The sequence below is a fragment of the Nerophis lumbriciformis genome, linkage group LG16 (assembly GCF_033978685.3).
Source record: "Nerophis lumbriciformis linkage group LG16, RoL_Nlum_v2.1, whole genome shotgun sequence".
NCBI lineage: Eukaryota > Metazoa > Chordata > Actinopteri > Syngnathiformes > Syngnathidae > Nerophis > Nerophis lumbriciformis.
The window spans coordinates 41035091-41059468 of record NC_084563.2 but is presented as its reverse complement, the minus strand read 5'-3'; the positions used below and the strand labels follow the sequence as shown (position 1 = coordinate 41059468).

General features: G+C 44.2%; 1 protein-coding gene across 6 annotated transcripts in view; it reads right to left on the bottom strand.

Moving 5' to 3' along the window:
- sorcs1 (sortilin-related VPS10 domain containing receptor 1) overlaps positions 1–24378 on the bottom strand; it is a 664251-nt gene that overhangs the window by 191752 nt on the left and 448121 nt on the right. For all 6 annotated transcript variants that reach the window (XR_009816964.2, XR_009816965.2, XM_061977167.2 and 3 more), the window contains exons 8-9: positions 14079–14168; positions 296–475 (exon numbers count right to left, since the gene is read on the bottom strand). Coding sequence is in view for 4 of the 6 variants with exons in the window: in XM_061977167.2 (XP_061833151.2) it covers positions 296–475; positions 14079–14168 (270 nt within the window). In the remaining 2 variants the exon portion in view is untranslated. The remainder of the gene's footprint in view (positions 1–295; positions 476–14078; positions 14169–24378) is intronic.

Below are 24378 nucleotides of genomic sequence, written 5' to 3'. Positions count from 1 at the left end.
AATTCAGTAATCTTGAATATTTTAAACAACGGCGATTCTATGCTTGCTTTTTCAGATCACATAGTCAATAGCACTCGTCATAATTACATGTTTTAAATGACAGGTAATAAATCTACTCAGTATTGGCTGATTTCATTCAAGAATGATCGCTATTGGAACACACCTGATAATGGTCCTCAAAAATAAGTTTTGAAAAAAAAAATCTAAATATCACATGTCCACAAAAAATGTATAGTATACCAGGGATGTTACTGTACAGCACAATTAAAGAGATCCTAAGGTACTGTCTGTTTACCTCATATAAATCAACCATCATGTTTCCTTCAGGGCCCATGCTGCTGACAACATTTTCCAGTGCCAGAGTGTAATAAACTCCTGCCGTGTCTGACACGTACAAATTATAGGTTTCATTCTGGTTCCACTCCTGCACAGCAGCCACCACGCGGTTTTCGTCCGTGCTGATCACATGCAGGTCCTGCAAGAAAGACAAAGGCAGTAACGATCATCCTCCCCCTTGCTGTTGCTTCCATTACACCAACAATTGGATGAACAAAAAATATATATAAGAAAAAAAATGTCTTTACATATGTCATTTCTATTGTTTTTGCCTTTGTAAACATATTGCATAGTGCTATGATGAGTGAATTTAACTTAATACTATAAATATACATTGTGTAATAGCACCTTGTGTGGTGTTCGGGTCTGTAGGACCCGTTTTCATTTTTTATTAAAAGAAAAATGATACAATTAATTAATTTTTCAAACTGAGACTCACTGACTTTGGCTCATTCTGTGAAGAACATATATCAGAATACATATTTAATGACCACACACCATACCCCCTCTTACACATTTCTATTACATATAAGATGTCCGGGTAATAGAAGTGTGGAAATTGATGTTCTGTGTACCACACACACACACACTCACACGCACACACACACACACACACACACACACACACACACACACACACACATAGCAGGCCTACACAGGAGGAGGTCAGAGTGTAGGTACGCAGAACATCAGAGGGTCAAATGTGCGAGAAAATGAGAGCAGACAGTGTTGACAAACAATGTTGCAACCTTGTTTGGGAACCGCAGGTGCAGAAACACAAAAGAAGAATCCCTGTTGCATGCAGAAACTGGCAGATACATTTTCCGTGCAACGTTCATATTGTTGTTACTCTGCCAGTGTTTGTGGGTCTGATGGACCCGTTGCATTTTGTGGCTTTTAATGCCTCACAATCAAACACTTTTATGTTAAAATACTGAACAGATGTTTATTGGGATAAGGTAAACATCTGTTCAGTATTTTAACATAAAAGCGTCCTGGGTCTTCCCCGTGGCCTCCTACCGGTCAGACGTGCCCTAAACACCTTCCTAGGGAGGCGTTCGGGTGGCATCCTGACCAGATACCTGAACCACCTCATCTGGCTCCTCTCGATGTGGAGGAGCAGCGGCTTTACTTTGAGTTCCCACCTGGATGACAGAGCTTCTCACCCTATCTCTAAGGGAGAGCCCCGCCACCCGGCGGAGGAAACTCATTTCGGCCGCTTGTACCCGTGATCTTGTCCTTTCGGTCATAACCCAAAGCTCATGACCATAGGTGAGGATGGGAACGTAGAACGACGGGTAAATTAAATGCTTTGCCTTCCGGCTCAACTCCTTCTTCACCACAACGGATCGATACAGCGTCCGGGGAAGACCCAGGACACTTTTATGTTAAAATACTGAACAGATGTTTATTGGGATAAGGTAAGCATCTGTTCAGTATTTTAACATAAAAATGTTTGATTGTGAGGCATTAAAAGACACAAAATGCAACGGGTCCATCAGACCCACAAACGCTGGCTGAGTAACAACAATATGAACATTACACAAGGGTTAATACCTCTTTCGAAATGTATTAGCCAAGACCCATACTGGATGTGCTCTGTACATACCTTTTTTATTATTATTTTTTATTGTTTAACAGTAATTAAAGAACACATTATGTTAAACGTTGTAAAAATCTAATGAAACCTAAAAACTGCAAACTGATTGCAGTTAATCTTCCAATATTTGAATGTATGCATGTATGTTTTTATGTATGGTATATACAGTACATGTGTGGCAGAGTGGATGAGTTTGGCACTCATCACTTGTCCCAAAATGTCTAATTCATGTTATTGGTTTGCTAATGATGTGTATTTCTGGTCTTGTCATACATTTTTTTAAAGTGCATTAAACTTTCATATTCTATAAGCTTCACACACAGAGTGAAGCAGGCAGGCCATGGCGATGAAGGAAGTAACTGTCTGCCCAGCTTAAAGCGGGTGGTAGTTGTCCAATGAGATACAAATATCTCTCCCACCGTCAGAAGTGGTCTCTGGCCAATCGGGTTTAGTTTACCATGTCTTACAATGTCGCTGATGGTTCCTCTCCAGTGGAGCTACAAACCCTGAGCAGGTTAGTATGGAGGATCAGCCATTGCTCATTCAGGGTATTCACCCTCTCTACGCATCTGATGAATCTAAGGGACCGGCTTGCTTGCTTGCCTAAATTACTTTGAAGACCAGGTCAGACAGCCTCAAGCTCGGGTTTTGATGCTGGGGTTTACTCCCCTAGCCTTTCTCATGTGCGAGTATGGCCGAAAGGCAGCAGAGGTTTGACAAATGCCAAACCCAAACCTATAGATCCCCTTGGTTTCATGGCATAGAGCGACACACTAATCACCTTGTAGTAACAGCTTATTCTGTGCTGACTAACCCCACACTCTGCCTGGATGCAGTCATACCCAGGACAAATACAGTATAGAATACGAAAAGTGGTTTCTTGCCCACCCAGCCAGTGTCGGCTGTAGCTTCAATGGTGACCAGTGCCATACCCCCTTAGCCATATACTGTATATCTCACAAGGTCTCTCCTACTTTGCTTCCAAACACACATTTTGGTGAAAAACAAGTTCACACTGCAATTTACTAACTTTGAAGCACAGATAACTACAAACCCCGTTTCCATCTGAGTTGGGGAATTGTGTTAGATGTAAATATAAACGGAATACAATGATTTGCAAATCATTTCCAACCCATATTCAATTGCATGCACTACAAAGACAAGATATTTGATGTTCAAACTCATAAACTTTATTTTTTCTTTTTGCAAATAATAATTAACTTAGAATTTCATGGCTGCAACACGTGTCAAAGTAATTGGGAAAGGGCATGTTCACCACTGTGTTACATCACCTTTGCTTTTAACAACACTCAATAAATGATTGGGAACTGAGGAAACTAATTGTTGAAGCTTTGAAAGTGGAATTATTTCCCATTCTTGTTTTATGTAGAGCTTCAGTCGTTCAACAGTACGGGATCTCCGCTGTCGTATTTTACGCTTCATAATGCGCCACACATTTTCGATGGGAGACAGGTCTGGACTGCAGGCGGGCCAGGAAAGTACACGCACTCTTTTTTTATGAAGCCACGCTGTTGTAACACGTGCTGAATGTGGCTTGGCATTGTCTTGCTGAAATAAGCAGGGGCATCCATGAAAAAGACGGCGCTTGGATGGCAGCATATGTTGTTCCAAAACCTGTATGTACCTTTCAGCATTAATGGTGCCTTCACAGATGTGTAAGTTACCCATGTCTTGGGCACTAATGCACCCCCATACCATCACATACAGTATACTGGCTTTTGAACTTTGCGTCGATAACAGTCTGGATGGTTCGCTTCCCCTTTGGTCCGGATGACACGATGTCGAATATTTCCAAAAACAATTTGAAATGTAGACTCGTCAGACCACAGAACACTTTTCATCAGTCCATCTGAGATGATCTCGGGCCCAGAGAAGCCGGCAGCGTTTCTGGATGTTGTTGATAAATGGCTTTCGCTTTGCACAGTAGAGCTTTAACTTGCACTTACAGATGTAGCGACCAACTGTATTTAGTGACAGTGGTTTTCTGAAGTGTTCCTGAGCCCATGTGGTGATATCCTTTAGAGATTGATGTCGGTTTTTGATACAATGCCGTCTGAGGGATCGAAGGTCACGGTCATTCAATGTTGGTTTCCGGCCATGCCGCTTATGTGGAGTGATTTCTCCAGATTCTCTAAACCTTTTGATGATATTATGGACCGTAGATGTTGAAATCCCTAAATTTCTTGCAATTGCACTTTGAGAAACGTTGTTCTTAAACTGTTTGACTACTTGCTCACGTAGTTGTGGACAAAGGGGTGTACCTCGCTCTATCCTTGTTTGTGAAATTTTTTGGGAAGCTGTTTTTATACCCAATCATGGCACCCACCTGTTCCCAATTAGCCTGCACACTTGTGGGATGTTCCAAATAAGTGTTTGATGAGCATTCCTCAACTTTATCAGTATTTATTGCCACCTTTCCCAACTTCTTTGTCACGTGTTGCTGGCATCAAATTCTAAAGTTAATGATTATTTGCAAAAAAAACAATGTTTATCAGTTTGAACATCAAATATGTTGTCTTTGTAGCATATTCAACTGAATATGGGTTGAAAATGATTTGCAAATCATTGTATTCCGTTTATATTTACATCTAAGACAATTTCCCAACTCATATGGAAACAGGGTTTGTAAATTGGATTTTTTTTAAGCAGCCATATGTTGACATACAATTGGAGCTGCTGGACTTCCAACGCAGTAAAGCATTTAGGAGAAAATACTCTTCACTGCAAATCCTAGTCATCCTCTGGACGATACCCCAACTACAGCTACATGCTTCAAAAGAGTTCAGCTTTTTTGGAACAACATACCTGTGTGGGAAACTTTTCTGTGCAACGCAAATGAACAATTATTACAAAGTGGCTGTCTCACAGACACACGTTTTCATGCTATTTAAAGAATTTAGGTCAGAACCTGACTCCAAATATTGAAAAACCGACAGCTAAGATCTGGCTTAAGCTAATGTGCATCAGATCAGAGTGTGCATGCTGCTAAAAGTTCTGAAATATTTTCAATTTTTAAAAATACTAGAAATATTAATATTGAAGACTTTTTTATTTATTTATTAGTAATACTGTTTTGATACATTTTAATTTGAAAAATGTCAATGGAAATCTTTCCATAGTCTTTTATTTGAAGTGTGTTTGGTGCCGCTCTGAATTATTTATCGTGGTTTGGAAATAGTTCAAGTATATTTTTATATTAATGGTTTCTGTACACATTCCTTTTTATAATAAATAGATATCTATCCAGGTTGGCCTGTGATTTGTAGTTAGTTCCTAACTCTGGCCCCCTCATTGGCACCACTGGTCGAGAAAGACTGCACCTACGATACTTGTAGCCTTTGTCCATGAAGCTGTTCATCTTTCCCAGAAGATGATGATTTACTGTTTCTGTGGTGTGATTCGGTCTGAATACAAATTGTTGACTTAATACAAACCCCATTTCCATATGAGTTGGGGAAATTGTGTTAGATGTAAATACAAATGGAATACAATGATTTGCAAATCATTTTCAACCCATATTCAGTTGAATATGCTACAAGGACAACATATTTGATGTTCAAACTGATAAACATTTTTTTTTTTTGCAAATAATCATCTCCTCTCTGAGCTGCCACCTTAACGTGGTAGAGGAGTTTGCGTGTCCCAATGATCCTAGGAGCTATGTTGTCCGGGGGCTTCTATGCCCCCTGGTAGGGTCTCCCAAGGCAAACTGGTCCTAGGTGAGGGATCAGACAAAGAGCAGCTCGAAGATCTCTATGAATAACACTGACAAGGAACCCAGATTTCCCTCGCCCGGACGCGGGTCACCGGGGCCCCCCTCTGGAGCCAGGCCCGGAGGTGGGGCACGATGGCGAGCCCAAAGAGGCAACGTGGGTCCCCCCTCCAATGGGCTCACCACCCATAGCAGGGGTCATAGAGGTCGGGTGCGATGTGAGCTGGGCGGAAGCCGAAGGCAGGGCACTTGGCGGTCCGATCCCCGGCTACAGAAGGTAGCTCTTGGGACGTGGAGCGTCACCTCGCTGGGGGGGAAGGAGCCTGAGCTAGTGCGCGAGGTGGAGAAGTTCCGGCTAGATATAGTCGGACTCACTTCGACGCACAGCAAGGGCTCTGGAACCAGTTCTCTCGAGAGGGGCTGGACTCTCTTCCACTCTGGTGTTGCCGGCAGTGAGAGGCGACGGGCTGGGGTGGCAATTCTTGTTTCCCCCCGGCTCAGAGCCTGTACGTTGGAGTTCAACCCGGTGGACGAGAGGGTAGCTTCCCTCCGCCTTCGGGTGGGGGAACGGGTCCTGACTGTGGTTTGCGCTTATGCGCCAAACCGCAGCTCAGAGTACCCACCCTTTTTGGATTCACTCGAGGGAGTACTTGAGAGTGCTCCCCCGGGTGATTCCCTCATTCTACTGGGGGACTTCAATGCTCATGTTGGCAGCGACAGTGAAACCTGGAGAGGCGTGATTGGGAAGAATGGCTGCCCGGATCTGAACCCGAGCGGTGTTTTGTTATTGGACTTTTGTGCCCGTCACAGATTGTCCATAACGAACACCATGTTCAAACATAAGGGTGTCCATATGTGCACTTGGCACCAGGACACCCTAGGCCGCAGTTCCATGATCGACTTTGTAGTTGTGTCATCGGATTTGCGGCCTCATGTTTTGGACACTCGGGTGAAGAGAGGGGCGGAGCTTTCTACCGATCACCACCTGGTGGTGAGTTGGCTGCGATGGTGGGGGAGGATGCCGGACAGACCTGGCAGGCCCAAACGCATTGTGAGGGTTTGCTGGGAACGTCTAGCAGAGTCTCCTGTCAGAGAGAGTTTCAATTCCCACCTCCGGAAGAACTTTGAACATGTCACGAGGGAGGTGCTGGACATTGAGTCCGAATGGACCATGTTCCGCGCCTCTATTGTCGAGGCGGCTGATTGGAGCTGTGGCCGCAAGGTAGTTGGTGCTTGTCGTGGCGGTAATCCTAGAACCCGTTGGTGGACACCGGTGGTGAGGGATGCCGTCAAGCTGAAGAAGGAGTCCTATCGGGTTCTTTTGGCTCATAGGACTCCTGAAGCAGTGGACAAGTACCGAAAGGCCAAGCGGTGTGCGGCTTCAGCGGTCGCAGAGGCAAAAACTCGGACATGGGAGGAGTTCGGTGAGGCCATGGAAAACGACTTCCGGACGGCTTCGAAGCAATTCTGGACCACCATCCGCCGCCTCAGGAAGGGGAAGCAGTGCACTATCACACCGTGTATGACGAGGATGGTGTTCTGCTGACCTCGACTGCGGATGTTGTGGATCGGTGGAGGGAATACTTCGAAGACCTCCTCAATCCCACCAACACGTCTTCCTATGAGGAAGCAGTGCCTGGGGAGTCTGTGGTGGGCTCTCCTATTTCTGGGGCTGAGGTTGCTGAGGTAGTTAAAAAGCTCCTCGGTGGCAAGGCCCCGGGGGTGGATGAGACCCGCCCGGAGTTCCTTAAGGCTCTGGATGCTGTGGGGCTGTCTTGGTTGACAAGACTCTGCAGCATCGCGTGGACATCGGGGGCGGTACCACTGGATTGGCAGACCTGGGTGGTGGTTCCTCTCTTTAAGAAGGGGAACCGGAGGGTGTGTTCTAACTATCGTGGGATCACACTCCTCAGCCTTCCCGGTAAGGTCTATTCAGGTGTACTGGAGAGGAGGCTACGCCGGATAGTCGAACCTCGGATTCAGGAGGAACAGTGTGGTTTTCGTCCTGGTCGTGGAACTGTGGACCAGCTCTATACTCTCGGCAGGGTCCTTGAGGGTGCATGGGAGGTTGCCCAACCAGTCTACATGTGTTTTGTGGACTTGGAGAAGGCATTCGACCGTGTCCCTCGGGAAGTCCTGTGGGGAGTGCTCAGGGAGTATGGGGTATCGGACTGTCTGATTGTGGCAGTCCGCTCCCTGTATGCTCAGTGCCAGAGCTTGGTCCGCATTGCCGGTAGTAAGTCGGACACGTTTCCAGTGAGGGTTGGACTCCGCCAAGGCTGCCCTTTGTCACCGATTCTGTTCATAACTTTTATGGACAGAATTTCTAGGCGCAGTCAAGGCGTTGAGGGGATCCGGTTTGGTGGCTGCAGGATTAGGTCTCTGCTTTTTGCAGATGATGTGGTCCTGATGGCTTCATCTGGCCAGGATCTTCAGCTCTCGCTGGATCGGTTCGCAGCCGAGTGTGAAGCGACTGGGATGAGAATCAGCACCTCCAAGTCCGAGTCCATGGTTCTCGCCCGGAAAAGGGTGGAGTGCCATCTCCGGGTTGGGGAGGAGATCTTGCCCCAAGTGGAGGAGTTCAAGTACCTCGGAGTCTTGTTCACGAGTGAGGTAAGAGTGGATCGTGAGATCGACAGGCTGATCGGTGCGGCGTCATCAGTAATGCGGACGCTGTATCGATCCGTTGTGGTGAAGAAGGAGCTGAGCCGGAAGGCAAAGCTCTTAATTTACCGGTCGATCTACGTTCCCATCCTCACCTATGGTCATGAGCTTTGGGTTATGACCGAAAGGACAAGATCACGGGTACAAGCGGCTGAAATGAGTTTCCTCCGCCGGGTGGCGGGGCTCTCCCTTAGAGATAGGGTGAGAAGCTCTGCCATCCGGGAGGAGCTCAAAGTAAAGCCGCTGCTCCTCCACATCGAGAGGAGCCAGATGAGGTGGTTCGGGCATCTGGTCAGGATGCCACCCGAACGCCTCCCTAGGGAGGTGTTTAGGGCACGTCCGACCGGTAGGAGGCCGCGGGGAAGACCCAGGACACGTTGGGAAGACTATGTCTCCCGGCTGGCCTGGGAACGCCTCGGGGTCCCACAGGAAGAGCTGGACGAAGTGGCTGGGGAGAGGGAAGTCTGGGCTTCCCTGCTTAGGCTGCTGCCCCCGCGACCCGACCTCGGATAAGCGGAACAAGATGGATGGAGATGGATGGCAAATAATCATTAACTTTAGAATTTGATGCCAGTAACACGTGACAAAGAAGTTGGGAAAAGTGGCAGTAAATACTGATAAAGGTGAGGAATGCTCATCAAACACTTATTTGGAACATCCCACAGGTGAACAGGCAAATTGGGAACAGGTGGGTGCCATGATTGGGTATAAAAGTAGATTCCATGAAATGCTCAGTCATTCACAAACAAGGATGTGGCGAGGGTCACCACTTTGTCAACAAATGCGTGAGCAAATTGTTGAACAGTTTAAGAAAAACCTTTCTCAACCAGCTATTGCAAGGTATTTAGGGATTTCACCATCTACGGTCCGTAATATCATCAAAGGGTTCAGAGAATCTGGAGAAATCACTGAACGTAAGCAGCTAAGCCCGTGACCTTCGATCCCTCAGGCTGTACTGCATCAACAAGCGACATCAGTGTGTAAAGGATATCACCACATGGGCTCAGAAACACTTTAGAAACCCACTGTTAGTAACTACAGTTGGTCGCTACATCTGTAAGTGTAAGTTAAAACTCTCCTATGCAAGGCGAAAACCGTTTATCAACAACACCCAGAAACGCCGTCGGTTTCGCTGGGCCTGAGCTCATCTAAGATGGACTGATACAAAGTGGAAAAGTGTTCTGTGGTCTGACGAGTCCACATTTCAAATTGTTTTTGGAAACCGTGGACGTTGTGTCCTCCGGACCAAAGAGGAAAAGAACCATCCGGATTGTTATAGGCGCAAAGTTGAAAAGCCAGCATCTGTGATGGTACGGGGGTGTATTAGTGCCCAAGACATGGGTAACTTACACATCTGTGAAGGCACCATTAATGCTGAAAGGTACATACAGGTTTTGGAGCAACATATGTTGCCATCCAAGCAACGTTACCATGGACGCCCCTGCTTATTTCAGCAAGACAATGCCAAGCCACGTGGTACATCAACGTGGCTTCATACTATAAGAGTGCGGGTACTAGACTGGCCTGCCTGTAGTTCAGACCTGTCTTCCATTGAAAATGTGTGGCACATTATGAAAATACCACAACAGAGACCCTGGACTGTTGAACAACTTAAGCTGTACATCAAGCAAGAATGGGAAAGAATTCCACCTGAGAAGCTTAAAAAATGTGTCTCCTCAGTTCCCAAACGTTTACTGAGTGTTGTTAAAAGGAAAGGCCATGTAACACAGTGGTGAACATGCCCTTTCCCAACTACTTTGGCACGTGTTGCAGCCATGAAATTCTAAGTTACCGGTAATTATTATTTGCAAAAAAAAAATAAAGTTTATGAGTTTGAACATCAAATATGTTGTCTTTGTAGTGCATTCAATTGAATATGGGTTGAAAAAGATTTGCAAATCATTGTATTCCGTTTATATTTACATCTAACACAATTTCCCAACTCATATGGAAACGGGGTTTGTAGCTGACTCTCAAATCTGATTTGTGGTGTGATAAAGGCTTTTTTTTAACATTAGGAACAGTTTGAGCAGTTGTATTTTGTATTTATCAGCGTGCAATCAAAATTAAAAAAATGTATTTGGCCTTTGAAGTACAAAGAGTATCCACAATATTTAAATTAATCTCCACAAAAGCATGCAAGTGACTTGCTGTGACGAAGCCACACAACAACTACAGTAGATGTATGTTTGTATCAAACATGTTAAGTTTGATGTAAAGTTTTCACACAAGTAGACAACAATAAGCAATGTTGTCAGGGTTTAGCAGTATGCTTCATTAAAATTGCTCACTATTTTTTTTTAAACATGTTTTAAGCTATTACAGGAACAACTAAGTTTACAAATAGGAACTGAAATGGAAAACCGGTTTATGTTAAGAATCAGTTCTAAGATCATACTTGCCAACCCTCCCGATTTTTCCGGGAGACTCCCGAATTTCAGTGCTCCTCCCGAAAATCTCCCGGGGCAACCATTCTACCGAATTTCTCCCGATTTTTACCCGGACAACAAAATTAAGGGTGTGCCGTGATGGCATTGCCTTTAGCGTCCTCTACAACCTGCCGACGCGTCCGCTTTTCCACCATGCAAACAGCGTGCCAGCCCAGTCACGTGTTGTATGCGGCTTCTGCATACACACGAAAGTGACGGCAAGACATACTTGATCAAAAGCCATACAGGTCACACTGAGGGTGGCCGTATAAACAACTTTAACACTGTTACAAATATGCGGCACACTGTGAACCCACACCAAACAAGAATGACAAACACATTTCGGGAGAACATCCGCACCGTAACAATACATAAACACAGGCACATGGCGGGATAGGATCTCTACACGATAGGGACAGGTAAACATGCTTCCTCCAACCGCAAACAATAGCCAGCGCTATTGTTGGAATCAGCTGTGGACGCCCCTCTTAACAAAAGGAACTGACCAAACCTGTCACAGCGGGTGTGTCAGTATTCCCCTATCCCCTCACTTAATAGGGACGTTGTCTGGGAACCTACAAAAAATTAGAGAAAGATCGCAGATAATACAGCGTGACACTCAAGAGCGAGCCTCTGGACAATGACCCTCTCAATCCATGAGAAACTGAACCCCCCTGCCACGTTTTCTGGAGTCCTGAATAGACTTAAAAGTAAAGGCGGGATGGCTGTAAATCAAGGGTGTCAAACTCAAATACAGAGTGGGCCAAAATTTAAAACTGAACAAAGCCGCGGGCCAAGGTTGAACAAATTAACCTTTTAATAGGGACCCAAACAAGTTTTGCATTGAATATTGAACAAGCAAGGCTTATATAACTTTATAGTGACATGCAAAATCGAGTTTCAAATAATAATAATAATTAAAAAATATCAATGACATATCAAATACAATTTAAATAAAAATTGAATGCCTCTTTTCTATTTGCAGCCTTCTGAGGTAAATATCAACATTAACTTTTTCCACAGGCTAATACATTTGATAATACCGGTAAAATAATGAATAAACCAACCATTCAGGACTTTAAACTGCTCAGTTTGCAACACACTGATCTAATCTGATGTGATTCATTATATCTCGTATTTCTCAGTCTTGGGGGTGTAACTTACAGGCACTGCTTTTAACGCTTTGACGTCACGTTTGCTTTTCATCCCTTCTAACAACGTGGCCGCCCAGTCACAAGATATGAGCGGCTCCTGTACGCACAGACACCTAAATGCAAAGCATACTTCATCAATAGCGATACAGTTTACACTGAGAGTGGCCGTATAAGCAACTTTAACATTGTTACAAATATGCGCCACACTGTGAATCCACACCAAACAAGAATGACAAACACAGTTTGGGAGAACATCCGCACAGTAACACAACATAAACACAACAGAACAAATACCCAGAACCCTTTGCAGCACTAACTCTTCCGGGACGCTACAATATACACCCTCGCTACCACCAAACCCCGCCCCCCCCCCCCCCCCCCCCCCACACACACACACACGTACACACACCTTGTAGCGTCAGGTTCCAGGTGTTGTGCCGGATAATGCATGGCAACACTTAACTTTATTAATGTCTGCACACAGCCAATCCACCACAACAACAACTAGTCCCCGCCCGCACTCACGCTACCGCTCCCTCTCCTCTCTCACCCACCCACTCACTGACGTCACTCACCTCACATGCTGTCATCTGTTAAAGGGCCACACACACACATACGCTACTCTCATAACACAATGAAATATGAAATCCGTGCTGCAGTCGCTGCTGGGCCACAACATTAGGTACACCGGCAGACTGCAGTACGGATTTCATATTTCATTCATTCACAACTCCTCCAACATGAACATTATTGTTTTTGCACTTTTGGCTTCTTATTAAATAACTTTTTTAAATAGATTCAATCTTGCACGTGGAAACTTTAAGTGTGGGCTTTAGTTGATATAACACTCCCGTCAGGGGGTGCATTCTACGCCGGGGGTGCATTATCCGGCACAACACCTGGAACCTGACGCTACAAGGTGTGTGTATGTGTGTGTGGGGGGGGGGGGGGGGGGTTTGGAGGTAGCGGGGGTGTATATTGTAGAGTCCCGGAAGAGTTAGTGCTGCAAAGGGTTCTGGGTATTTGTTCTGTTGTGTTTATGTTGTGTTACTGGGCGGATGTTCTCCCGAAATGTGTTTGTCATTCTTGTTTGGTGTGGGTTCACAGTGTGGTATACATTTCTAACAATGTTAAAGGTTTTAATATTGGCACCCTCAGTGTAACCTGTATCGCTGAAGATCAAGTATGTGTTGCATTCACTTCTGTGTGCGTGCCACAGCCGCACATATCATGTGCCTGAGCCAACATTCGCTGGACTGGATGAAAGGGGGACGTTACAATTCTTGGGAGGGGCACTGAAATTTGGGAGTCTCCCGGGAGGTATGAGAATTTTGGCAAGTATGAGAATTAGCGGTGTACGGCGGCACGGCCGCTGTATATAATCGGCGGGACAGCTCTAGTGTTAATTTGATATCACCTCATGGGCCAAGTGAAATTACACGGCGGGCCAAATTTGGCCCACGGGCCAGAGTTTGACACCCATACCGTAAATCATTCTGAGGCTGGAGGTCGCTGAAGTGTTCCTGAGCCCATGCGGTGATATCCTTTACACACTTATGTCGCTTGTTGATGCAGTACAGCCTGAGGGATCGAAGGTCACGGGCTTAGCTGCTTACGTGCAGTGATTTCTCCAGATTCTCTGAACCCTTTGATGATATTACGGACTGTAGATGGTGAAATCCCTAAATTCCTTGCAATAGCTGGTTGAGAAAGGTTTTTCTTAAACTGTTCAACAATTTGCTCACGCATTTTTTGACAAAGTGGTGACCCTCGCCCCATCCTTGTTTGTGAATGACTGAGCATTTCATGGAATCTACTTTTATACCCAATCATGGCACCCACCTGTTCCCAATTTGCCTGCTCACCTGTGGGATGTTCCAAATAAGTGTTTGATGAGCATTCCTCAACTTTATCAGTATTTATTGCCACCTTTCCCAACTTCTTTGTCACGTGTTGCTGGCATCAAATTCTAGAGTTAATGATTATTTGCAACAAAAAAAAAATGTTTATCAGTTTGAACATCAAATATGTTGTCTTTGTAGCATATTCAACTGAATATGGGTTGAAAATCATTTGCAAATCATTGTATTCCGTTTATATTTACATCCAACAAAATTTCCCAACTCATATGGAAACGGGGTTTGTACAATGTAATGGTTTACCTTGGGCAAAGTGTACTTTGGTAGTTTCATTGGAGTAAAGACATCTCTTTTTGCAGACACATAGTAGACTGGCTTCCCTGCAGTGGAAACCTACAGGTGACCATCACACAAACAAAAACAACACAGAAAAACACAGACACGTTAAAATACAACCTTGAATTCTGTGCAAACAGTATTTTGGCTCCTGGCATTTCCACACCGTCACCTGCTATAGTTTCAGGGTGCAACAACAAACAAATAAAACTGTAGCGACGTCATTGCTTGTGTTTTTCCCCGGGGAAACGGAAATGCACCAGTCAGTGCGACCGGTGACCGGAAGAGAAAAAAGGACTGCTGCCAGGAGCAATAACACTGCAAGCAAAACCATTGAAATCATGGAAACATTGTACCCTAAACATGTCAAAACAGGAATATGTCGCTCAATTTGCTTACTTTTCATGGCAGTACTTTTGCAATGCTGAATTATTTACAGCAGAGGCTCATATGATTCCCGATTTTCCTTGCCAAAATAGTTTGCGTTTTACGTAGCTATGTAGAAAATTGCTTGTAGCCAAATGTCGCCAGCTAAACTTTGTTTACATACCTGTGTGCAGGTTTCTAGAATCAAGAACATCAATATTGCTCATGTGCAAAGTTATTGTGTTCAGACATTGTTTTCTGACACGTCAGCCTTCGTCAGAGCTGTTGCAGCCTCCTGGTGCATACTTGCCAACCCTCCCGGATTTTCCGGGAGACTCCCGAAATTCAGCGCCTCTCCCGAAAACAAATTTTCTCCCGAAATGAGTCCGCTTTCCCACAATATAAAGAACGTCTACAGTAAAGCAGTCCGTCTGCCGTAAACAGCAATGTTGTGACACTCTTAAACAGGACAATACTGCCATCTAGTGCATTTGATGAAAGCACTTTTGTGCGTGCCACACAGCAATGCATCATCAGAGAGGGTGTTCAGCATGGTTAGAAAAACAGTGACAGAGAATAGAACAAGAATGGACAATTCAACCCTTAACTCAACAATGAGTAGATGAGTGTTGTGTGTGTATATGTGTAAATAAATGAACACTGAAATTCAAGTATTTATTTTATTTATATATATATATATAGCTAGAATTCACTGAAAGTCAATTATTTCTTATATATATATATATATATATATATATATATATATATCCATCCATCCATCCATCCATCCATTTTTTACCGCTTATTCCCTTCGGGGTCGCGGGGATATATATATATATATATATATATATATATATATATATATATATATATATATATATATATATATATATATATAAGAAATACTTGACTTGGTGAATTCTAGCTGTAAATATACTCCTTCCCTCTTAACCACGCCCCCTTTTTTTGCGGCTCCAGACAGATTTGTTTTTTGTATTTTTGGTCCAATATGGCTCTTTCAACATTTTGGGTTGCCGACCTCTGCTGTAACAGAACAGTATATAAATAAATATATAAATAAATACCATACCATAGTAAGTAAACAAAGATTAAATACGAAAATAATGTATTCTAATAAATAAATATATTAAAAATGTTCATCCTACTTATTGTTCTGTGTACTTTACCTGCTCAGCTTAGTGGTTAGAGTGTCCGCCCTGTGATCGGTAGGTCGTGAGTTCAAACCCCGGCCGAGTCATACCAAAGACTATAAAAACGGCACCCATTACCTCCCTGCTTGGCACTCAGCATCAAGGGTTGGAATTGGGGGTTAAATCACCAACATGATTCCCGAGCGCGGCCACCGCTGCTGCTCACTGCTCCCCTCACCTCCCAGGGAGTGGAACAAGGGGATGGGTCAAATGCAGAAGGTAATTTATGCGACTATCGGTGGTACTTTAACTTTAACTTCTTGTGAACAGTCTCTTAAACTGAATCATATTGGTGCTTTGTTTGATTCCTTTGGTTAATTCCATCCATCCATCCATCTTCTTCCGCTTATCCGAGGTCGGGTCGCGGGGGCAGCAGCTTAAGCAGGGAAACCCAGACTTCCCTCTCCCCAGCCACTTCGTCCAGCCCTCCCTGTGGGACCCCGAGGCGTTCCCAGGCCAGCCGGGCGACATAGTCTTCCCAACGTGTCCTGGGTCTTCCCCGCGGTCTCCTACCAGTCGGACGTGCCCTAAACACCTCCCTAGGGAGGCGTTCGGGTGGTATCCTGACCAGATGCCCCAACCACCTCATCTGGCTCCTCTCGATGTGGAGGAGCAGCGGCTTTACTTTGAGCTCCCCCCGGATGGCAGAGCTTCTCACCCTATCTCTAAGGGAGAGCCCCGCCACCCGGCGGAGGAAACTCATTTCAGCCGCTTGTACCCGTGATCTTGTCCTTTCGGTCATAACCCAAAGCTCATGACCATAGGTGAGGATGGGAACGTAGATCGACCGGTAAATTGAGAGCTTTGCCTTCCGGCTCAGCTCCTTCTTCACCACAACGGATCGATACAGCGTCCGCATTACTGAAGACGCCGCACCGATCCGCCTGTCGATCTCATGATCCACTCTTCCCTCACTCGTGAACAAGACTCCGAGGTACTTGAACTCCTCCACTTGGGGCAAAATCTCCTCCCCAACCCGGAGATGGCACTCCACCTTTTTCCGGGCGAGAACCATGGACTCGGACTTGGAGGTACTGATTCTCATCCCAGTCGCTTCACACTCGGCTGCGAACCGATCCAGTGAGAGCTGAAGATCCTGGCCAGATGAAGCCATCAGGACCACATCACCTGCAAAAAGCAGTGACCTAATCCTGCAGCCACCAAACCAGATCCCCTCAACGCCTTGACTGCGCCTAGAAATTCTGTCCATAAAAGTTATGAACAGAATCGGTGACAAAGGGCAGCCTTGGCGGAGTCCAACCCTCACTGGAAACGTGTCCGACTTACTGCCGGCAATGCGGACCAAGCTCTGGCACTGAGCATACAGGGAGCGGACTGCCACAATCAGACAGTCCGATACCCCATACTCTCTGAGCACTCCCCACAGGACTTCCCGAGGGACACGGTCGAATGCCTTCTCCAAGTCTTTGGTTAATCCATTCCATAATTTAATTCCACATACGGATATGTTAAAGGTTTTAATTGTTGTACGTGCATACATATATATAAAATACGATTTTCCTCTAAGGTTATACTTTTGTTGAGGAGAATTGTACATTCTTGGGTCGCAGGTTATAGTTTGCTTTGTACATAATTTTAGATGTTTGCAAATGCAACAAATCGTAGAATTCGATAAAGGTTTTGTATGTACTCTATATCCAACATTATGTATTATTATAATTTTTGTAACACCGTTAGTGAATATCTGTTTTCCGAACAGACGACGCCGATGACAGACAGTGTCCCAGGTGTGTAAAAGCATATATGGCCCCTTGATTCCTCATTTCCCCCGGCCTCCTGGATCCATCTCTTGTAATTTATTTGTTTGCTTTTGCACACCTGTGACGCTGTCCTTCATCGCCGACATCTGGCCGGAGAACAGGGAACTTTATTCTACAAGTTTTCTTAACCCGGTCAGCTGTTTTTAGACCAAGGATGCTGCAACAACTCTGACGAAGGTTGACGTGACAGCCGAAATTGTCCGCAGGTAAGAAACCGCTCTTACAAAAAAAAAATACAAAAAAGGAAAATTGTCTGAACACAATAACTTTGCACATATTTATTTGTGAAGACAAGATGAACGCATCAACATTGCTTGTATGATAATTATTTTAATGAAATATTTGAGTTTATAATTAGATTAATATAGTCTAAAGCAATCTGTGGTAAAACGGATATATCTTTTACCATTTTGTGTCAATGTATCATGTTATATTTTGTTTTGCATCTCTTATTGTTCTTTCTTGTAGGTTTTCTTAGAGCCTGTCAAAGATGTTCTGTAACAGACAATAACGGTTATTAATCAGGCACAATTTGTGTGTTTTTTCTTGTGTTCTCCTACCCAGGATTGTGTCGATCTCTGGCTGTGGACAATTACTAATTGAGCCGGCGGTGGGGAGGCTCGTAACTCAAAGGGTAACTGCCTTCTTGTGGGAAATATTGCCTATTGCTGACAATCACTATGTATTTGCGCTCTCCTACCCAGGATTGTGTCAATCTCTGGCTGCGGACAAGTACTACTTGAGGTGGGTAGGCTTGTAACTCAAATTATGCTCGTAACTCAAAGAGTAACTGCCTTCTTGTGGGAAACGTTGCCTATTGCTGACAATCACTATGTACTTGCGCTCTCCTAACCAGGATTGTGTCGATCTCTGGCTGTGGACAAGTACTACTTGAGGTGGGGAGGCTTGTAACTCAAATTATGCTCGTAACTCAAAAGGTAACTGCACTACTTGGGGGGCAATCACTATGTACTTGCGCTCTCAACCAAGGATTGTGTCGATCTCTGGCTGTGGACAAGTACTACTTGAGAAGGGGAGGCTTGTAACTCAAATTATGCTCGTAACTCAAAGGGTAACTGCACATTTTTCGGGAAATGTTGCCTATCGCTAACAATCACTATGCACTTGCACTCTCCTACCCCGGATTGTGTCGATCTCTGGCTGTGGACAAGTACTACTTGAGGTGGAGAGGCTTGTAACTCAAATTATGCTCGTAACTCAAAGGGTAACTGCATTTTTTTCGGGAAATTTTGCCTATCGCTGACAATCACTATGCATTTGCACTCTCCTACCCAGGATTGTGTCGATCTCTGGCTGTGGACAAGTACTACTTGAGGTGGGGAGGCTTGTAACTCAAATTATGCTCGTAACTCAAAGGGTAACTGCAGTTTTTTCGGGAAATTTTGCCTATCGCTGACAATCACTATGTACTTGCGCTCTCCTAACCAGGATTGTGTCAATCTCTGGCTGTGGACAAGTACTACTTGAGGTGGGGAGGCTCGTAACTCAAATTATGCTCGTAACTCAAAGGGAAACTGCACATTTTTCGGGAAATGTTGCCTATCGCTGACAATCACTATGCACTTGCACTCTCCTACCCAGGATTGTGTCGATCTCTGGCTGTGGACAAGTACTACCTAAGGTGGAGAGGCTTGTAACTCAAATTATGCTCGTAACTCAAAGGGTAGCTGCAGTTTTTGGGGGAAATTTTGCCTATCGCTGACAATCACTATGTACTTGCGCTCTCCTAACCAGGATTGTGTCAATCTCTGGCTGTGGACAAGTACTACTTGAGGTGGGGAGGCTCGTAACTCAAATTATGCTCGTAACTCAAAGGGAAACTGCACATTTTTCGGGAAATGTTGCCTATCGCTGACAATCACTATGCACTTGCACTCTCCTACCCAGGATTGTGTCGATCTCTGGCTGTGGACAAGTACTACCTAAGGTGGAGAGGCTTGTAACTCAAATTATGCTCGTAACTCAAAGGGTAGCTGCAGTTTTTGGGGGAAATTTTGCATATCGCTGACAATCACTATGCACTTGTACTCTTCACCCAGGATTGTGTCGATCTCTGGCTGTGGACAAGTATTACTTGAGCCGGCGGTGGGGAGGTTCGTAACTCAAATTATGCTTGTAACTCAAAGGGAAACTGCACATTTTTCGGGAAATGTTGCCTATCGCTGACAATCACTATGCACTTGCACTCTCCTACCCAGGATTGTGTCGATCTATGGCTGTGGACAAGTACTACTTGAGGTGGAGAGGCTTGTAACTCAAATTATGCTCGTAACTCAAAGGGTAACTGCAGTTTTTTCGGGAAATTTTGCCTATCGCTGACAATCACTATGTACTTGCGCTCTCCTAACCAGGATTGTGTCAATCTCTGGCTGTGGACAAGTACTACTTGAGGTGGAGAGGCTTGTAACTCAAATTATGCTCGTAACTCAAAGGGTAACTGCATTTTTTTCGGGAAATTTTGCCTATCGCTGACAATCACTATGCATTTGCACTCTCCTACCCAGGATTGTGTCGATCTCTGGCTGTGGACAAGTACTACTTGAGGTGGGGAGGCTTGTAACTCAAATTATGCTCGTAACTCAAAGGGTAACTGCAGTTTTTTCGGGAAATTTTGCCTATCGCTGACAATCACTATGTACTTGCGCTCTCCTAACCAGGATTGTGTCAATCTCTGGCTGTGGACAAGTACTACTTGAGCTGGGGAGGCTCGTAACTCAAATTATGCTCGTAACTCAAAGGGAAACTGCACATTTTTCGGGAAATGTTGCCTATCGCTGACAATCACTATGCACTTGCACTCTCCTACCCAGGATTGTGTCGATCTCTGGCTGTGGACAAGTACTACCTAAGGTGGAGAGGCTTGTAACTCAAATTATGCTCGTAACTCAAAGGGTAGCTGCAGTTTTTGGGGGAAATTTTGCATATCGCTGACAATCACTATGCACTTGTACTCTTCACCCAGGATTGTGTCGATCTCTGGCTGTGGACAAGTATTACTTGAGCCGGCGGTGGGGAGGTTCGTAACTCAAATTATGCTTGTAACTCAAAGGGAAACTGCACATTTTTCGGGAAATGTTGCCTATCGCTGACAATCACTATGCACTTGCACTCTCCTACCCAGGATTGTGTCGATCTATGGCTGTGGACAAGTACTACTTGAGGTGGAGAGGCTTGTAACTCAAATTATGCTCGTAACTCAAAGGGTAGCTGCAGTTTTTGGGGGAAATTTTGCATATCGCTGACAATCACTATGCACTTGCACTCTTCACCCAGGATTGTGTCGATCTCTGGCTGTGGACAAGTACTACTTGAGGTGGGGAGGCTCGTAACTCAAATTATGCTCGTAACTCAAAGGGTAACTGCATATTTTTCGGGCAATTTTGCCTATCGCTGACAATCACTATGCACTTGCACTCTCCTACCCAGGATTGTGTCCATCTCTGGCTGTGGACAAGTACTACTTGAGGTGGAGAGGCTTGTAACTCAAATTATGCTCGTAACTCAAAGGGTAGCTGCACTTTTTGGGGGAAATTTTGCCTATCGCTGACAATCACTATGTACTTGCGCTCTCCTAACCAGGATTGTGTCGATCTCTGGCTGTGGACAAGTACTACTTGAGGTGAGGATGCTCGTAACTCAAATTATGCTCGTAACTCAAAGGGTAACTGCACAACTTGGGGGAAATTTTGCCTATCGTTGACAATCACTATGTACTTACACTCTCCTACCCAGGATGATGTCAATCTCTGGCTGTGGACAAGTCCTACTTGAGCCGGCGGTGGGAAGGCTCCTAACTCAAATTATGCTCGTAACTCAAAGGGTAGCTGCAACTTTTTGGGGAAATGTTGCCTATCGCTGACAATCACTATGCACTTGCACTCTCCTAACCAGGATTAAGTCGATCTCTGGCTGTGCACAAGTACTACTTGAGCCGGCGGTGGGGAGGCTCGTAACTCAAATTATACTCGCAACTCAAAGGGTAACTGCACATTGTTCAGGAAATGTTGCCTATCGCTGACAATCACTATGCACTTGCACTCTCCTACCCAGGATTGTGTCGATCTCTGGCTGTGGACAAGTACTACTGGAGCCGGCGGTGGGGAGGCTTGTAACTCAAATTGTGCTCGTAACTCAAAGGGTAACTGCACTACTTGGGGGAAATTTTGCCTATCGCTGACAATCACTATGCACTTGCACTCTCCTACCCAGGATTAAGTCGATCTCTGGCTGTGGACAAGTACTACTGGAGCCGGCGGTGGGGAGGCTTGTAACTCAAATTGTGCTCGTAACTCAAAGGGTAACTGCACTACTTGGGGGAAATGTTGCCTATCGCTGACAATCACTATGCACTTGCACTCTCCTACCCAGGATTAAGTCGATCTCTGGCTGTGCACAAGTACTACTTGAGCCGGCGGTGGGGAGGCTCGTAACTCAAATTATACTCGCAACTCAAAGGGTAACTGCACATTGTTCAGGAAATGTTGCCTATCGCTGACAATCACTATGCACTTGCACTCTCCTACCCAGGATTAAGTCGATCTCTGGCTGTGGACAAGTACTACTGGAGCCGGCGGTGGGGAGGCTTGTAACTCAAATTGTGCTCGTAACTCAAAGGGTAACTGCACTACTTGGGGGAAATTTTGCCTATCGCTGACAATCACTATGTACTTGCGCTCTCTACCAAGGATTGTGTCGATCTCTGGCTGTGGACAAGTACTACTTGAGGTGGGGAGGCTTGTAACTCAAATTATGCTCGCAAGTCAAAGGGTAACTGTACTTTTTTGGGGTAATTTTGTCTATCGTTGACAATCACTATGCACTTGCCCTCTCCTACCCAGGATTGTGTCGATTTCTGGCTGTGGACAAGTACTACTTGAGATGGGGAGACTTGTAACTCAAATTATGCTCGTAACTCAAAGGGTAACTGCACTTTTTTGGGAAAATGTTGTCTATCGCTGACAATCACTATGCACTTGCACTCTCCTACCCATGATTGTGTCGATCTCTGGCTGTGAACAAGTACTATTAGAGGTGGAGAGGCTTGTAACTCAAATTATGCCCGTAACTCAAAGTGTAACTGCACTTTTTGGGGGAAATTTTGCCTATCTTTGACAATCACTACGCACTTGCACTCTCCTACCCAGGATTCTGTCGATTTCTGGCTTTGGACAAGTACTACTTGAGGTGGGGAGGCTTGTAACTCAAATTATGCTCGCAACTCAAAGGGTAACTGCACTTTTTTGGGTCAATTTTGCCTATCGTTGACAATCACTATGCACTTGCACTCTCCTAGCACCGACGGGCCGCCGACCGTGTTGTTGACGTAGGGCATCTCCAGGCGTTTGCCCAGCTCATGGAGCCATCCTCAGGGAAGAGACGGGAGGACAACAGGATGACAAGAACTAAATCATCCAGACTAGAGATAAATTGTATTATTATGTTTATCTTACCTTAAAATAAATATATTTATTAATTTTTTTTAAAAACCTAAATACATTTTTACTATATTTTGCTAAAAACATCAAAATTAATTGTATTTTTATTTGTATTTATTCTGACTCCTTATTACATCCAGCCATAGAATTATACATTAAAATAAACATATTTGAAATAATTAATTTTAAATGATCATAATAATTCATTTAAAATGACCATATTTAATTATTAAAATAATTGCTTGTTCATCAACAACTTTAGCATCATATTCATTACATTTTGAAGCTCTCAGAAGCCAAGTTATGTTATATTCCTTAAGATTTATTTATGCAAGTTTGAAGTATCAATTATCTAAACACAGTTTACGTGCACATTTTCAGGATGTACAGTATATATATATATATATATATATATATATATATATAGATACATATATATGAAATACTTGACTTGGTGAATTCTAGCTGTAAATATACTCCTCCCCTCTTAACCACGCAACCACCCCCCCACCTCCCGAAAACGGAGGTCTCAAGGTTGGCAAGTATGCTCGGGGATTATTAAAGTATTTCCGATTCTGATTCTGATTTATTGGTGGAAGAGCAACTCCAATTTTTGCTTATTAACGAGTTAGAATTCATAGAAAAAGATATACATAAAATTAAACATATGTGTTCTTGTCTTACATAGGGATTGTAATTTATAGGCAAATTTACAAAAAAAGTGCAGTTTCTCTTTGGGTACCGTATTTTTCCGACTATAAGTTGCAGTTTTTTTCATAGTTTGGCCGGGGGTGCGACTTATACTCAGGAGCGACTTATGTGTGAAATTATTAACACATTACCGTAAAATATCAAATATTATTATTTAGCTCATTCACGTAAGAGACTAGACGTATAAGATTTCATGGGATTTAGCGATTAGGAGTGACAGATTGTTTGGTAAACGTATAGCATGTTCTATATGTTATAGTTATTTAAATGACTCTTACCATAATATGTTACGTTAACATACCAGGCACGTTCTCAGTTGGTTATTTATGCCTCATATAACGTACACTTATTCAGCCTGTTGTTCACTATTCTTTATTTATTTTAGATTGCCTTTCAAATGTCTATTCTTGGTGTTGGGTTTTATCAAATAAATTTCCCCAAAAAATGCGACTTATATATGTTTTTTTTCCTTCTTTATTATGCATTTTCGGCCGGTGCGACTTATACTCCAGAGCGACTTATACTCCGAAAAATACGGTACTCTTAAATTGAGGTAACACTGTTAGCACCCACTTCAAAATATCTCACAAAATGTAAAAGCCCATGGCCAAATTGGAGCCACTGAATAGGTGTAAGCTTCACAATCCGATTAGTTGGTTAATCGTTAAGATAATCGATAACATTCGACAATCAAAATAGTCGTTAAATTGTAGCCGTGCTGTAGTGTGGAAATGCTAAGCAA